This window comes from Lolium perenne, chromosome 3, assembly GCF_019359855.2.
Source record: "Lolium perenne isolate Kyuss_39 chromosome 3, Kyuss_2.0, whole genome shotgun sequence".
Classification (NCBI taxonomy): domain Eukaryota; kingdom Viridiplantae; phylum Streptophyta; class Magnoliopsida; order Poales; family Poaceae; genus Lolium; species Lolium perenne.
Genome location: NC_067246.2, coordinates 216645509 through 216661654, shown reverse-complemented (window position 1 = coordinate 216661654; position 16146 = coordinate 216645509). Strand labels below are relative to the sequence as shown.

Below are 16146 nucleotides of genomic sequence, written 5' to 3'. Positions count from 1 at the left end.
CCATTAGGTAGGATCGTAGGATCAACTTAGAGAAATCATACTTTGGCTATGCGAAAAAATCTGAAAATAATTAGCAACATGCATATAGGTTGTAGCTACAACTCCAAGAAATTTCAGCTCAAAATCTAATCTACACTTGGAGAAATAAAAAAGACAAATTCTGTTGTGAATAGTGTCAGATCTGGTTGAATAGTATTTCACACTATTCACACCCAGATTTATCTTTTTTGTCTCTCTGAGTGTATATCGAATTTGAAGTTGCAAATTTTTGGCATTGCATATATAACATAGATGTGTGTTCTCATTTTTTTTCAGAATTTTTTGAACATGTTTTGTCTTTGCAAAAAATTAATCTCATAGATCCTATCTAAGATCTGATCCTACCTAAGTCTCCCCCTCATAAGTGCAGCCTGGATATGTGAAAAGTCAAAATGGAGTAGATGCGGTGATATGTGAACATTAAATATTTTTTGACAAATAAGGGTTTGCATTTCCATGTATTTGTATTGGCCATACTTTTTTTTATGTACTTATGATGTGAATAATAATGCACCAGTGCAGCCCGGATATTCCAATTCGCGCACCAAATGATATTCTTATATAATATAAAAAGATCTAAACTTTTTGGACATGTCATGCCTTTTATGTGTACATGTAAACTTATATTACAAAAATATATTTGGTGCTTCAAAAATTGTTTTAGAGTTTTTTGTGAATATACGCCACAACGTATGTCTCACCTCTTGACTTTTTGCAGATTAGATTTCTCTCTAAAAGAAACAACAAAATCTTCATTTATATAAGCGTATGATAGTTACATGCGAGTGTAGAAAAGATCAACACAAGAGAATTGTCGACACAACATACTCTAGTCATAACCACAGTTTGGCAGCTTTTTTCATATTTAATTAATAGATGCATTAAGATAATGAATCACATGACACAAGTAGAACTTTGATGGTAAAATGAGAAAATACAAGTCATTCTGCTAACAAGAAGGCGCAATCTTCTATAAGAAAATTACCTTTCATGAACTGTATATCCACTTGTCCAAGACAAAGTCACTACTACCCCATTCCGAAATATAAAATTTTATAAAAAAATCTTAATTCCGTAACAATTATGTGCTTCTACACATATCAGGGCCTCACACTTTCATAACGGCTTAAATAGCCTCACCTTTTTTTTTGCAAGTATTGTATGTTTCCATATGTTGCATATTTTTGATGCACCTATGGGCTTGGCTTGGGGAGCCAAACTCACTATCCCCTTTAATGTTTTGGGACAATTTACACAACAAGCACAAAATCAAAGTGGACATCTTCTGAGTGTCTCATGCAATATTCCAAAGGGATGTAACAAACATGACTTGTCTGACAAGAGATGGCGTCGGTGGGCTTTGTCTAGGTACATATGTATGCCAAGTCACTTAATTTTTTGGGGCTGAGCAACTATGGTAGTAGATAATTGATCCTCATAATTTTGATGCTTAAGCATGTTAGTACATTTTGTTTGTGCTCCAGTACGCCGGCATCAACGATTGCCCATATGTCTAGTTGTTTGACGTCACTCCTGGACTGGTAGTTCACATGTTGTCGGGGTTCTGCTAGATTTGTCGGTTAATCATCAGCATCTATCAATGTTTTCCGTTTGGGTTTTTGTCATAAACCGTGGAATAAATATATTTTATTTGAATGTGCAAAACTACAACACCTGTAACGACGGTGTTCCATTTTTTTTTTTCATTTAGCTAATTGATATTTTCTCCGTTTCATATCAACTATCGCAGATTTCTCTAATTATCGCAGACGACGTTTTATTGTCTTGATTCATGCGAATCTAGACAAATCTTCGACAATTAATACGCTCCTCCCTCAAGCCTAAATTAATTACAGTATCCTAGATTGATTCAAAAGGTAATCGAAAAATATGTCTAAAATATTTTTATTTTGTTAGGACCGAAAATCCAGAGCAGCAAGACTGGCATGTGTGTACGTAGCATATAAATTTTTCAGGTAGGGAACACGTGCAGTCGAAGCTTTCCCCAGAAAGCACCTACCTCGGCCGACACATGGGCCCGTGCTGCCTGTCTAGGCAGGCCGCCTCGCGCGCGCGCGTATCTGTCTGTCCGTCGACGAGATTAATGCGGCACGATTTGGATTCTCCTGGTAAATTCATTCAAAAATGCGTCAAACAGATATTCAGTTACACCACCAGATAAGGAGAGAAAATCGTGCAAAGATTACAAGGATAATTACAGGGAGTAACCGCCAAAGCGGCTGTGGCTCTCCGCACCAGCGCGGCTGCAGCTGCCGCGGCCGCGGCGCGCCGGCTCGGCCCTGGCCGTCCGATCGTAGATGTACTGTTCGTCGTGGAGCGTCGGTCGCGGTCGCCGCTGATCTGGCGCTGGGCCCGAATCTCCGTGCACCTGCCTCGTTTGGACCCGAGCAGCAGGATTCGCAGACAGGAACGAACTCCCTTTCGGGATTTCTATTCTTTCCGGTTTTTTAATTCGCTGTCATGTCAAAAGAGAGATTCTCTTCATCTCCAATGAGACCCTCGGAGATCCGAGGAATTAGAGATCTCTCCTATCTTAGAGCATATCTAGCAGATACTGTAAATAGCTGGTCGTAGAACTACCGCGGAAAACCAGCTATTTGGTTGATTAATTTTGCGGGTTGAGTTATCATTTTCCACACCTAAATAGAATACAATTGAAAAATAGGCTAAATAAACGGATGTTTTAAACATCGCAAGACGAAATAATCATCTAAATTACAATGTTTTCCAAATCAAATTACAACTATACTTTAAATAAAATAAGTAAACAAATAACGAATGGCGGCGAGGGCAAACAATTGCTCATCTCACAAACGAATAAATAGGAAATGAACTGAATGAAGGAGGGACATCATTTTCTGCCATGTATCTGCCCGCCGGTGCTCGATGAGATCAAGGTTGAGTTGGGTATGCATGACCGGATCTTCAAATTGCCGAATCAAGCAGCCTAAGTCGAGGACGCGACCGAATTGGATCTCCGCAACGCATCCATGGCAGCTGCCATCGGCGAGTCTTCCGCCGCTGAAGAAAACACGGCCATCCCGCGAGATTTGACCTGCTAACGACGCGGAGGGGTGCGAGGGACTCGGCGACGGCGTGGTCGATGTGGCCAAAAGTGATGGCGGGAGGCAATGTCGACGGAAGGAGGAGCCACAAAAGAAGAAGGCACGAAGAAATGGAATAGGGAAAGTTTAGCGCGCCAACTACTCGCGCGCGCGGATAGAGGTTGCGCTCGGTTTGCCTGCGCAACCTACGGAAGTAGCGAGAATGCAATGAGTTTTTTGACCCCTATAAAAATATTTCGATTTCGCCCGTGTTTACGGGACCTGATCGGAGCTCATTTTTGACATGCTATTAGAGCATCTTTAGAACCCTGTATATCGGCCCAACCCTTAAATTTTTAGCTGCTATATGTGTTTTGGTTTTCTTAATAGGCCTCGTAAAATGCATTAGGCCCGTATCACAGACATAGTCCACCTCAAATCCCTCACCATGATAGCTATTTGTACCAGTCCGCGAGAGAGTTGGTACCGCGATGTGGCCTCACAATCTCCAGATTAGGCACCGCGATGTGGCTTCACAACTCCTCAATCAGAGTGTGGTGTGGCTAGGCGGGTCGCTCCGCATCCTCGCATGGCCGTGGAAGCATCGCCCAACATGCAGGAAGTCGTTGCCGAGGAGAAAAAGACAATGACCCAATCTACCATGGATGTCTACACAAGAGTATGGTGGGATTTGGTGAAGATGGAGATCATGGAAAAAAGAAGGGAATCGAGGAAGCTAGTGGTGGCGGTAGTGGTGGAGCTACGTACAAGTTAGGGGGGGCCCGCCCCCCCCCCCCCCCCCCCAATTTTTACAATGCTTACGATAGACATTTTTGAGCATTTTGCACTCGGAGTCATGAAATTTCGTGGTTTTATCCTAGATATTCTTGCCAAGCTCCGCTACTTGGAGGCGATGGCGGTGTTGGCGGTAGTAACCACTGTCTAGAGTGCGATTGCGTTGCATCGTTTCGCGTCGTGAAGATTCTTTTCTGGCTTGCTGGCTACTAGTGCGACATGTTTAGTGGTTGATTGTGCACGTTAGCAATCATTCTGGCAGTTAGAACTATTGTTGGAGCATGTTGAGACATTGTAAAAACTTGTGTTTATGGTTCACATTTGATGCATCGCGATGGTTACGACAGACCAAATCCCGCAAAAAAAAAGAGACATCAGCAAATTTTCAGTATGTAAAACTTTTACCGTGTTCTTTACCCTCGATTTTAAGAGCCACGAGATGGTAGGAGTTGGACATATGGACTTGGTTCGAACTAGTTGTTTTCTCCGGGGACGTTAACGGAAAAATGTACCTACAGAGATACCGTGGTGAGTTGGCGTGGCAGATTTTACTGGAAGAAAAAGATTTTGTGAACAAACAAGGAAAACAATTGGAAGGCAACACGGTGGCGAAAATATAGTGGGGGCTGTGCGTGGGGACGCGAGACGAGGAGGAGACGGAGGTGGGTTGGCAGGCACGGCGAGCTCCTCCTGCCTGCCTGCCTCTCTATAAATGCAGGGCCGCCCTTGGCCTTAAACGCCCCAATACTCGGAGGAGAGGTCAAGAGGGAGACACAGGCGGCGCCTGCGTTCGCAATCCACACGCCCTCCGCCCTCAACCTTTACCTTGCCCCGGCGAGGCGGCCGAGGGAGGAGGGAGAGACGACACCGCGCGTTCGAATCGGGCGATACTTGCCAAGATCGGTGCGGCGCACGACGCCTCGGTCCCATCTCCCACGCCAGGGCGGCGGAGAGCGCTATAACAGCGAGAGGTACCCCCTCCGTCCTTCGTCCTTCCCGGCTTTTCTCTACCGGAACCGTAGGGCGTGGATAGATAGATATGACCGGAGTTTGTTTGTTTGGCTCTGTCCGCGCGCGCGCGTAGTTGGTTGCCGTATCTTTCTTTTTAATAAATCGATCTGCTGCTCCTCCTCCTCCGATTCTGCGCGCGTGCGTGCGGTTTCTGAATCTTCCAACAGGAGGCGGCGGCGGAATCTGCGCCGCCGGCCGTGCGGGGGTTGGTAGATCTGTTCGCCGCCGTGTCTGTTCTGGTGATTATTACTAATGTTTCTCATCTTCGGCCTAGCTGTTTCACCGCTGCGTGGTTTCTCCTTCGCTTTCGGTGGCGACATGTGGGCGAGCCGAGACAGCTTTCAGCTTTCCCTAGTTTTTTAAAGTTCGCAATTTTTTTCGTTGCTAGTAGGATTCCTCCCCGCCGAGTTCACCAACCTAACGCTCGTCCGTCGTGTCTGATGATTGTTGCATGACAGGTAGCAGGGCGAGGCGCCATGTCCACGTCGCAAGGGATAGGTCTGAAGCACGCGGCGGCGGCGCCACCGGGCGCCGGCGGCCGCAGGGCGCGGCGCGGCCACCCCGCCGCGTCGGCCCGTTCCACGAGGCAGCCGCAAGGAGGCGGCGCGTCTCTACAAGGCGGCGGCTTCGTCGCCGGCGCGCAGCAGCGCGCCGAGGACCGCGTCGGGCCGCGCCCGCCTCGGGCGGCGGCGCGCGACGCCGAGGTGGTCAGGCCGATGTCCAAGCTGCCCGAGAGCAGCATTGGGCTCTACGACCCCGCGTTCGAGCGGGACGCCTGCGGCGTCGGCTTCGTCGCCGAGCTGTCTGGTGACGACAACAGGGCGACCGTGAGTGCTATTAATTCTGCCTTCCTTTACTCTTAATAAGACTACAGGTCACCACGTTTGAGAATTTTATTGATTCCGCTTTTGTTTGCTCGACAGGTCACCGATGCCATCCAGATGCTCGAGCGAATGGCCCACCGTGGCGCCTGCGGCTGCGAGAAGAACACCGGTGACGGTGCCGGCATTCTCGTTGCGCTGCCACATAAATTCTTCTCAGAGGTGAGCTTTAATTAATTCTCAGCCAAATTTTCAAGCAAAGTTAAAACCGTTTATTCATCTTCTGTTGTATTCCTCCAGGTGACAAAGGATGCCGGCTTCGAGCTACCGCCGCCAGGCAAGTACGCTGTTGGGATGGTCTTCCTGCCTACTGACGAGAAGCGCCGTGAGCGGTGCAAAGCTGAGTTTAAGAAGGTTGGTGGCCTTCTGTATAGACAGTGCACGGCACGAGACTCTGATCAATAACCTCATGCCTTGGACTGTTGTTTTTACTCATGCAGGCTGCAGAGTCGCTGGGGCATTCGGTTCTTGGGTGGCGCCAGGTTCCCACTGACAATTCTGATCTGGGTGAATCCGCGCTCGACACGGAGCCTGCGATTCAACAGGTTTTCATCACCAAGAGTTCAATCGCCAAGGCTGACTTTGAACAGCAGGTCATCCACAAGTTCATTGATTTTTTTTTGTGAAACACATGTGAATGTGATTAGCTTTATTCCTAACTTTCCATGAATTATGTCACAGTTGTTTATCCTGAGGAGGCTCTCAGGTGTGTCTATCCGCGCTGCTCTGAATCTTAAGCGTGGAGGGAAGAGAGATTACTACATGTGCTCTCTATCTTCAAGGTGCTTCCTTCTTCTGAATTTGTTTTTCACTGCAACTTTTGTGAAAGCTGAAAGGCTGGGAGTCCCAGTAGATTCTTCTTACACTTCAATGGCATATTAGCAAAAATAAAATAATATAAGGAAAGGGACCAGGAAAAGAATCCTGGACTTTCAAGTTTTGCTGTATTCATGTGAGTTAATTCTTTAATAAATATTTTTGTTGTGGTTTTCCAGGACCATCGTCTACAAGGGCCAGCTTATGCCATCTCAGCTTAAGGGGTACTACTATGCAGATATAGGTCATGAACGCTTCACGAGTTATATGGCTCTGGTAAATACAAAACCTTGATACTCTTACACCAAAAGTCATGGTCATAGTCAGCGGATGGGAATCGATAATAGCAAGCCAGTTGTAAGATCAAGACTCGCTCCTGTGTAGGCATCAAAATTTGAATTGTCTTACAGTCAATGCTATTCATACGCTATTGCAGTCCTGGTTCTTTAAGTGAAGTGCTAGAAATCTCTATTAGTTGATACCCGATAACCATCTTGCAGAGTCCAGCTGCAGTTCTGGTATATGGCTGACTGCTTGCCGGCTCTTCAGGATGTGACCGAAGAGATTGTGTTTGGTTTGAGGTAGCATAGGGCTCCCAACTGTTTTGCATGAAATTATATGCAACTGACGCCTTTTTATAGCACCCGTTCTTCATTTGGAATAGTTGTTTTTAAATTGTAGACACACAAAAGATGATTATGATATGATTTCTAAAACTAATATCCGAACAGGTTCATTCCAGGTTCTCCACCAACACTTTCCCCAGCTGGGACCGTGCACAGCCAATGCGTGTCTTAGGCCACAATGGAGAGATCAATACACTCAAAGGGAACAAGAATTGGTAATCTTGTGAAACCTTTTCCTCGGTGGTATATGTTCTTGATGCAATACCATCTCCATATGCCTTTGCCATTTTGATTTATGATTCCCATTGCATGTATGTCAGGATGAAAGCTCGTGAGGGTCTCTTGAAGTGTGAGAAGCTTGGCCTATCAGAGGAAGAAATGTCAAAAATTCTTCCAATTGTAGATGCCACCTCTTCAGATTCAGGTCTGCAGTGCAATATGCAGTATGGATTTTCATTTGGCAAAGGAATTTTTTTGCCTCATCTTTTTGAGTTATTAAGTGAAAAGCATGTGAATAGGTGCATTCGATGGTGTTCTTGAGCTCCTTATCCGAGGTGGAAGAAGCCTGCCAGAAGCCGTAATGATGATGATTCCCGAGGCGTGGCAGAATGATGTAAACATGGAACCTGAGAAAAGAGCCCTCTACGAGTTCTTGTCAGCCCTTATGGAGCCTTGGGATGGACCTGCTCTAATATCTTGTAATTTTGTGAACCCATTTCCTTTTCTGATTGTACTCCTGATGGATTACTTGAGCTAACTTGAGTTTCACCTGCAGTTACTGATGGTCGTTACCTTGGAGCTACCCTCGACCGCAATGGCCTGAGGCCTGGTCGATTTTACGTGACCCACAGTGGACGAGTAGTCATGGGCAGTGAAGTTGGTGTCGTGGATATTCCTGCCGAGGATGTCCTGAGAAAGGGCAGACTAAACCCTGGAATGATGCTACTGGTTGACTTTGAGAATCACACAGTAGTGGATGATGAAGCACTTAAGGCACAGTACTCGAAAGCTCACCCGTATGGCGAATGGCTCAAGAGACAGAAGATGTACCTCAAAGACATTGTAGAATCTGTCCCAGAAACTGACAGAGTTGCTCCAAGCATTTCCGGTTCATTTACAGTAAGCACTTTACATGCTTCAGTTTTATAGATTTCATTGGGCTATAATTTTGATTGGATTGTTGATGACATTATATTAGTCAACAATAATTAACATAGAATTCCTGTTACAACTTTGTGTAGCAAAAAGGTGAGAACAAGGAATACGTAGGCATCAGTGGAATTGTGAATCCACTAAAGGCATTTGGGTAAGTATAAAGGGTTCAAGATTGTTAATTATCAGTGCTGTTTTGTTTTATGCTGGCTAACTATCGAAACGGTTAACTCCAGATACACAGTGGAAGCCCTAGAAATGTTGCTGCTTCCAATGGCTAAAGATGGAGTGGAAGCTCTTGGATCAATGGGAAATGATGCACCCCTAGCTGTGATGTCAAACCGAGAGAAGCTGACTTTTGAGTACTTCAAGCAGATGTTCGCACAAGTAACCAACCCGCCAATTGACCCAATCAGGGAGAAGATTGTTACATCGATGGAATGTATGATTGGGCCAGAAGGAGACTTGTTAGAAATAACCGAAAAGCAATGCAACCGCCTTGCACTTAAAGGTCCTCTGGTGTCAGTTGATGAAATGGAGTCCATTAAAAAGATGAACTACCGTGGTTGGCGCAGCAAGGTACTTGACATAACTTATCCTAAGAAGTCTGGAAGGAAGGGGTTGGAAGAAACTCTGGATAGAATTTGTGCTGAAGCCCGGGAAGCTATACGGGAGGGATACAAAATTCTAGTTCTGTCAGACAGAGGTCAGTATACACAGTACTTTAAACTTTATATCTGTACCAATTAAGTTTGATGGTAGTCATCACAAGGTAAAACTGCTGGCAGATGAGTCAGGTGCACTCTCACCATATGGTAACTTGAATATGTTCATAATTTTGGTTAATTCACAGCCATAGTTTCCAGTGCAAAATGTTGTATGAAGGACATTCTTACTTTGTCATCTTGATCATAGATAGAATGGACATTAATTTTATGCATTTCGATTTCAGTTTCAATATATGAAATTTGTTGTATTTTCTTGATGCAGGATTTTCTTCCAACCGTGTTGCTGTTAGTTCTCTCTTAGCAGTTGGAGCCGTACATCAACACCTTGTTGCAAATCTTGAGAGGACACGCGTAGGATTATTGGTTGAGTCTGCTGAACCTCGTGAAGTGCACCATTTCTGCACGCTTGTTGGGTTTGGTGCAGATGCTATATGCCCTTACTTGGCTATTGAAGCAATTTGGTGCTTGCAGTCTGATGGGAAGATTTCTCCCACCGACTCGAAGGAGGAACTTGTGAAAAAATATTTTTATGCTTCCATCTACGGAATGATGAAAGTTCTTGCAAAGATGGGAATATCTACTCTTGCATCATACAAGGGCGCTCAGATTTTTGAAGCTCTCGGACTTTCTTCTGAAGTGATTCACAAGTGTTTCGAAGGTACACCTAGCAGAATAGAGGGGGCAACATTTGAAATGCTTGCACGCGATGCTCTCCGTCTTCATGAGTTGGCATTCCCATCAAGAGCACCTCCACCTGGCAGTGCAGATGCAAAGGCCCTTCCCAACCCAGGGGATTACCACTGGAGGAAAAATGGGGAAATCCACCTAAATGATCCTCTTGCAATGGCAAAATTACAAGAAGCAGCTAAAGTAAACAGCCGGGAAGCATACAAAGAATATTCTCTGCGAATTCAGGAGCTCAACAAGGCGTGCAATCTACGTGGAATGCTGAAATTTAAAGATATTGCTAACAAGATTCCTTTGGATGAGGTTGAACCTGCTAGTGAAATTGTGAAACGTTTTTGTACTGGAGCGATGAGTTATGGCTCTATTTCACTGGAGGCCCATACTGCCCTTGCGGTGGCCATGAACAAACTTGGAGGGAAATCTAATACAGGTATGTCATGCCTTAATTTGGCTGTTTCTCTTATGATAAATTATTTGCGCATTAGCCTTTGAGCCTTGTTGTGTAGCATATTTTTCCTGTTGTTGTTACATTAGTCTGATGCCTACTCTTGTACTATTTAGGTAGTTTAACTATTTAGACACACCTTTGCTGTGTACATTAATCACTCTACTTTTTGTTTTGATGCTATCAAATGGAAACTATACTTTCTTATATTTACACTTTGTAGAGAAACTTTTACTTTAGCTAATGCGCTAAGCTTTTCATCTTGCTGTTGGTGTCAAATGAGCTTTCCAAATCAAATTCTTCCAATTCATAGGAAGATTGAACATTTTTCTGCTTGCATAGATAGAATACATACCTGCAAAGGGCCTATATGCAGCAGCATCTTTTTCCTATTTGGACCCCTTTAAATTTCTTTTTATTTTACATATTTTCTCTTATACAGTTAAATCAACTGCTATTTGTATTGTATCCAACATAGTGTTTAATCTTAGTATTTATCATTACATTTACCTGTGTGTAAAAAGTTTCAAAAAAAAAAAAAACCTGTGTGTAAAATATCTCATTTTACCCATCTTCTACATGTGAATGTACTAATTCTAATATGCCTTTGAAGGTGAGGGAGGGGAGCAGCCTTCTCGTATGGAACCTCTTCCTGATGGTTCGATGAATCCAAAACGAAGTGCAATCAAGCAAGTTGCAAGTGGACGTTTTGGAGTTTCCAGCTATTACCTGACTAATGCAGATGAGCTGCAGATAAAAATGGCTCAGGTACTTGCCAATATTGTACATCACGAAATCACTAAAATGATCTCAGTTATGTGGTAGACATTTACTCTTTTATATATAACATATATATAGGGTGCCAAGCCGGGTGAAGGTGGTGAGCTTCCCGGTCACAAGGTTATTGGAGACATTGCAGTTACAAGACATTCAACAGCTGGTGTAGGGCTCATTAGCCCACCTCCTCACCATGATATATATTCTATCGAGGATCTTGCCCAACTTATCCATGATCTCAAGGTACATTACTGTGATGATGTTTCCTATAGCCAAAGAATCTATGTTTATTAATGTAAGGTTGTTTATAGTTACTTCTAGATTAAGTTGGCTCAACACTCTAGTTTCCCAACTCACCTCTGAACTTAGATTCACTTTTTATATATGACCCATGATTTTACAAGTATGCATATTTATGCATTTTGCAAATTTTGCTGGCTGAAGTTTCATGCTTGTCTCTTGTCTGTAGAATTCAAACCCCCAAGCTCGAATCAGTGTCAAGCTAGTCTCTGAGGCTGGGGTAGGAGTTGTTGCTAGCGGTGTTGTAAAAGGTCATGCAGACCATGTTCTTATTTCTGGCCATGATGGCGGCACTGGAGCATCAAGATGGACAGGTATTAAGAATGCTGGACTTCCATGGGAACTTGGATTGGCTGAGACACATCAAACTTTAGTGGCAAATGGACTTCGTGGTAGAGCTGTTCTACAAACAGATGGTCAGCTAAAAACTGGTAGAGATGTTGCTGTTGCATGCTTACTTGGCGCAGAGGAATTTGGTTTTAGCACTGCTCCATTGATCACACTGGGCTGCATCATGATGAGGAAATGTCATACCAACACTTGTCCTGTTGGTATAGCTACTCAAGATCCAGTGCTTCGGGAGAAATTTGCTGGAGAGCCAGAGCATGTCATTAACTTTTTTTTCATGCTTGCTGAGGAACTAAGAGAAATCATGGCTCATCTTGGTCTCCGCAGCATCAATGAAATGGTTGGACGCTCTGATATGCTTGAAGTTGATCCAGAAGTAGTGAAGAGCAATGAGAAATTGGAGAACATTGATCTCTCACTGATCTTAAAACCAGCTTCAGAGATTCGTCCCGGGGCTGCTCAGTACTGTGTTGAAAAGCAAGATCATGGCCTTGACATGGCTTTGGACAATAAACTTATAACTTTATCAAAGGCCGCACTTGAAAAAGAAGTACAGGTTTTCATTGAGACTCCGATCAAGAACACTAATCGGGCGGTAGGCACTACCCTTAGCCATGAAGTCACAAAACGTTATCACATGAAGGGATTAGAACCCGGAACCATTCATGTGAAACTCACTGGAAGTGCTGGACAGAGTTTTGGTGCTTTTCTTTGTCCTGGAATTACCCTTGAGCTTGAAGGAGACAGCAATGATTATGTTGGCAAGGGATTATCTGGTGGAAAAATTGTTGTGTACCCACCCAGGAACAGTACATTTAGTGCAGAAAACAATATTGTCATTGGTAATGTGGCTTTGTATGGTGCTACCAAGGGAGAAGCATATTTCAATGGAATGGCAGCAGAAAGGTTTTGTGTTCGCAATTCAGGTGCTCGTACAGTGGTTGAAGGAATTGGTGATCATGGATGCGAGTACATGACAGGAGGTACTGTAGTTATCCTGGGTAAAACAGGAAGAAATTTTGCTGCTGGCATGAGTGGAGGCATTGCTTATGTTTATGATGTTGATGGGACATTTAGTGCTCGCTGTAACCATGAGTTAGTTGATCTATACCATGTGGAGGAAGAGGAGGATGTTACCACATTAAAAATGTTAATAGAGCAACATCGACGTCTCACACAGAGTGTGTTGGCTAAAGATATACTCTCTAAATTTGACAGTCTTCTCCCAAAATTTGTAAAAGTATTTCCAAGGGACTACAAGAGGGTTCTGGAAGAAATGAAGGCAGAAAAAGCTGCATCTAGGCACAAAAAGGAACCTAAGGTGGCAAATGGTGTTTCTGTGACAACTAAGGTAATATATATGATTTAAATGATAGGCATATACATTTTTTATTTTAATATATTGATATATAAGTGCTCTCCACTTACACAAGTTTGTCCATGAGAAAGAGTGCAATTATTATATACCCTACTGTAAACTGTTTTTCTCTAATTAGATAAACTTTTTACAGAAAATACAAATGGAGCAGTCAACCAACCGACCAACACGTGTTGCCAACGCCAAGAAGTACCGAGGTTTTATATCATATGAGCGAGAGGGTGTTTCATACCGTGATCCCAATGAGCGTGTTAAAGATTGGAACGAGGTTGCAATTGAATCAGTTCCAGGGCCGCTACTGAATACGCAGTCTGCTCGTTGTATGGACTGTGGCACTCCTTTTTGCCATCAGGTGACACACTCTTTTTAACTTAATATTTACCATAAAATGGGGTTGGATTTATCTTGAGGTCAAGGACTGATATGTAATACCCTCCCAGCAACCTGGGGCGTTCATTAGTTTCTCTGTAATACCTGTAATGCCATGCCTCTTTAGGAGGTCTGTAACCGAATTTCTACCTTTTCAATGAAATGAAACACAAATAATTTTTTGTTTTCTTATGTTTAGCTATTCAGCTTTTGAGCTCAAGGAAAATAACTAAAATATTAATATCTTATTGAGGAAAAGAGGCTTTGCTGCTGTTCTTGGCCACAACTTGTTCAAACCACTACTAGCTTGCTGTATATGTTTTTATTCTAGACTTGTTATAGCTAGCCATAGCTTTTAGTCATATGCCTTCTGTGGTAATACCTTTATGTGAGGGACTACATATGAAATTTGACCAGTGTTCCGATCCATTGAAATGCAATCATGATTCTTTGTACAGGAAAGCTCAGGTGCTGGCTGTCCTCTTGGAAACAAGATCCCAGAATTCAATGAGCTAGTCCACCAGAATAGATGGCGTGAAGCACTGGATCGTTTACTCGAGACAAACAACTTCCCTGAATTTACTGGACGAGTGTGCCCTGCTCCCTGTGAGGGGTCTTGTGTTCTTGGCATTATTGAGAACCCAGTATCAATCAAAAGCATAGAATGCGCAATTATAGACAAGGGTTTTGAAGAAGGATGGATGGTTCCACGGCCGCCACTTCATAGAACAGGGTATTTATTTTTTACCATTTAATTAATTTGATTCAATTCATGCTTTCCTTATTTTAATATTCTTGGTGCTTGGTGGTTAGTAGGTAACATTTGAGTTGCATTTGCTGAAAGTGAACTGTTCCTTTTGCAGAAAGAAAATCGCCATAGTTGGTAGTGGCCCAGCTGGTTTGGCCGCTGCGGATCAACTAAATAAAATGGGCCATTTCGTAACTGTGTTTGAACGTTCAGATCGTATAGGAGGCCTGATGATGTATGGCGTGCCAAACATGAAGACAGACAAGATTGGTGTCGTTCAGCGCCGTGTAAATTTAATGGCTGAAGAGGGTATTACCTTTGTGGTGAACGCTCATGTAGGCAGTGATTCTTTATACTCAATTGAACGTCTCCGTTCTGAGAACAATGCAGTTATCCTGGCCTGTGGAGCTACAAAACCTAGGTACTACATGGAGATGTTAAAATAAGGATTTTTTTTATCTTACTTTATATAAGTTCACTAGCATTTACTTAAATATGCAAAGACCTCAAAATGTGAGGGGAGTGGCCCTGGCCTCTAGTTGTGCTTTCGCATAGACGTTAAAAAGTTTGCTTTCTTATAGATGTTTTTGATGCTAACATTATTTGCGATATCCATGAACAGGGATCTCACTATTCCTGGCCGTGAGCTATCAGGAGTTCATTTTGCTATGGAATTTCTCCATGCAAACACCAAAAGCTTACTTGACAGCAACTTGGAGGATGGCAGATACATCTCTGCCAAGGGGAAAAAGGTGGTGGTTATTGGTGGTGGAGACACAGGCACAGATTGCATCGGCACGTCTGTTAGGCATGGTTGCAGTAGCGTTGTAAATCTGGAGCTTCTTACCAAACCACCAACCAAGAGAGCTGCGGACAATCCCTGGCCGCAGGTAAATATGTCATTACTTGTAATGATTTAGTCAGTACCAGTTACAAAATAAGTTCCATTTGCAAAAAAACAATGGAATATTGCCTTACCCATATGAATTGCCATATCATTTCCTGCTCCAGTTAAGTTCTCATGTTAGCATTTTCTATTGTTGCCTGCAGTGGCCACGCGTCTTCCGTGTGGACTACGGGCACCAGGAAGCATCTACCAAGTTTGGAAAGGATCCAAGAACTTATGAAGTGTTGACCAAGCGTTTCATTGGTGATGAAAATGGAAAACTGAAGGCTCTTGAGGTGGTGCGTGTCAAGTGGGAGAAGGTAGATGGAAGATTCCAATTGAAGGAGATTGAAGGATCAGAAGAGATCATTGAGGCAGATCTTGTACTCCTTGCCATGGGATTTCTTGGCCCTGAAGCGGTTAGTTATGCCCCTCTGTTTTGCTTTCATGATGAATGTTGGACAACTAGCTCATTGTTTATTTCTCTGCAGACTGTTGCTGAGAAACTGGGTTTAGAGAAAGACAACCGGTCCAACTTCAAGGCCCAATTTGGACACTTTGCGACCAGTGTGGACGGTGTCTTTGCAGCTGGGGATTGCAGACGTGGACAATCGCTGGTTGTTTGGGCCACCACGGAGGGTCGGGAAGCTGCTGCTGCGGTTGACAAGTACTTGTCAAGGGATGAACAGAATGCTGCCGGAGGCATCACTACCTCCGGTGCAGGTCTTGTCCAACCAATTGCTGCATAAACATCACAGAGCTTATATAATTTTTTGGGGTGCTAATACCAACGTAATTAGGGTTGGTGGTTTTATCTTGGCTCATAGCAAATTGTGCTTTAGTTGTACGTTAAAGCCGGGCTCAATAGTGAAAGAAAGAGATAAGGGGGCCCTTTGATACTTTGATAGACAAACAATTGGAAATTTTGGTTGGCTATTGTTTCTTGGTTAATTGCCTTAGCTATAATGTTTTGTGTGCCGAAAATGCGGTTTTGTAGCCTGAATAATGTACAGTATTTTTGGTTAATCAATAGATGCAAATTTGATCTGAGTTCTGTATCCTTTATTTTCTGGCTGCAAGAGCTGCTCTAGCTGT

The 16146-nt window shown here is 43.6% G+C and overlaps 1 protein-coding gene across 2 annotated transcripts; it reads left to right on the top strand.

The window, feature by feature from the left end:
- Nucleotides 1–4638: 4638 nt before the first annotated feature.
- LOC127343353 (glutamate synthase 1 [NADH], chloroplastic) lies at nt 4639–16101 on the top strand. 2 transcript variants are annotated; one of them, XM_051369469.1, is made up of 23 exons: nt 4639–4870; nt 5369–5737; nt 5834–5953; nt 6032–6145; nt 6232–6384; nt 6473–6573; nt 6787–6883; nt 7339–7448; nt 7554–7657; nt 7752–7931; nt 8009–8352; nt 8475–8539; nt 8622–9091; nt 9376–10230; nt 10859–11013; nt 11104–11265; nt 11492–13021; nt 13182–13400; nt 13876–14150; nt 14281–14586; nt 14788–15055; nt 15216–15470; nt 15543–16101. In XM_051369469.1, exons 2-23 carry the CDS (start codon nt 5387–5389, stop codon nt 15798–15800), a joined length of 6492 nt encoding a protein of 2163 aa, XP_051225429.1. In that variant the 5' UTR covers nt 4639–4870; nt 5369–5386; the 3' UTR covers nt 15801–16101. The 2 variants fall into 2 exon arrangements, with proteins under 2 accessions (XP_051225429.1, XP_051225430.1); XM_051369470.1 differs by lacking the exons at nt 4639–4870; nt 5369–5737; nt 5834–5953; ... (2 more) ...; nt 6473–6573; nt 6787–6883 and adding an exon at nt 7110–7188.
- The last annotated feature ends 45 nt before the right edge of the window (nt 16102–16146 follow it).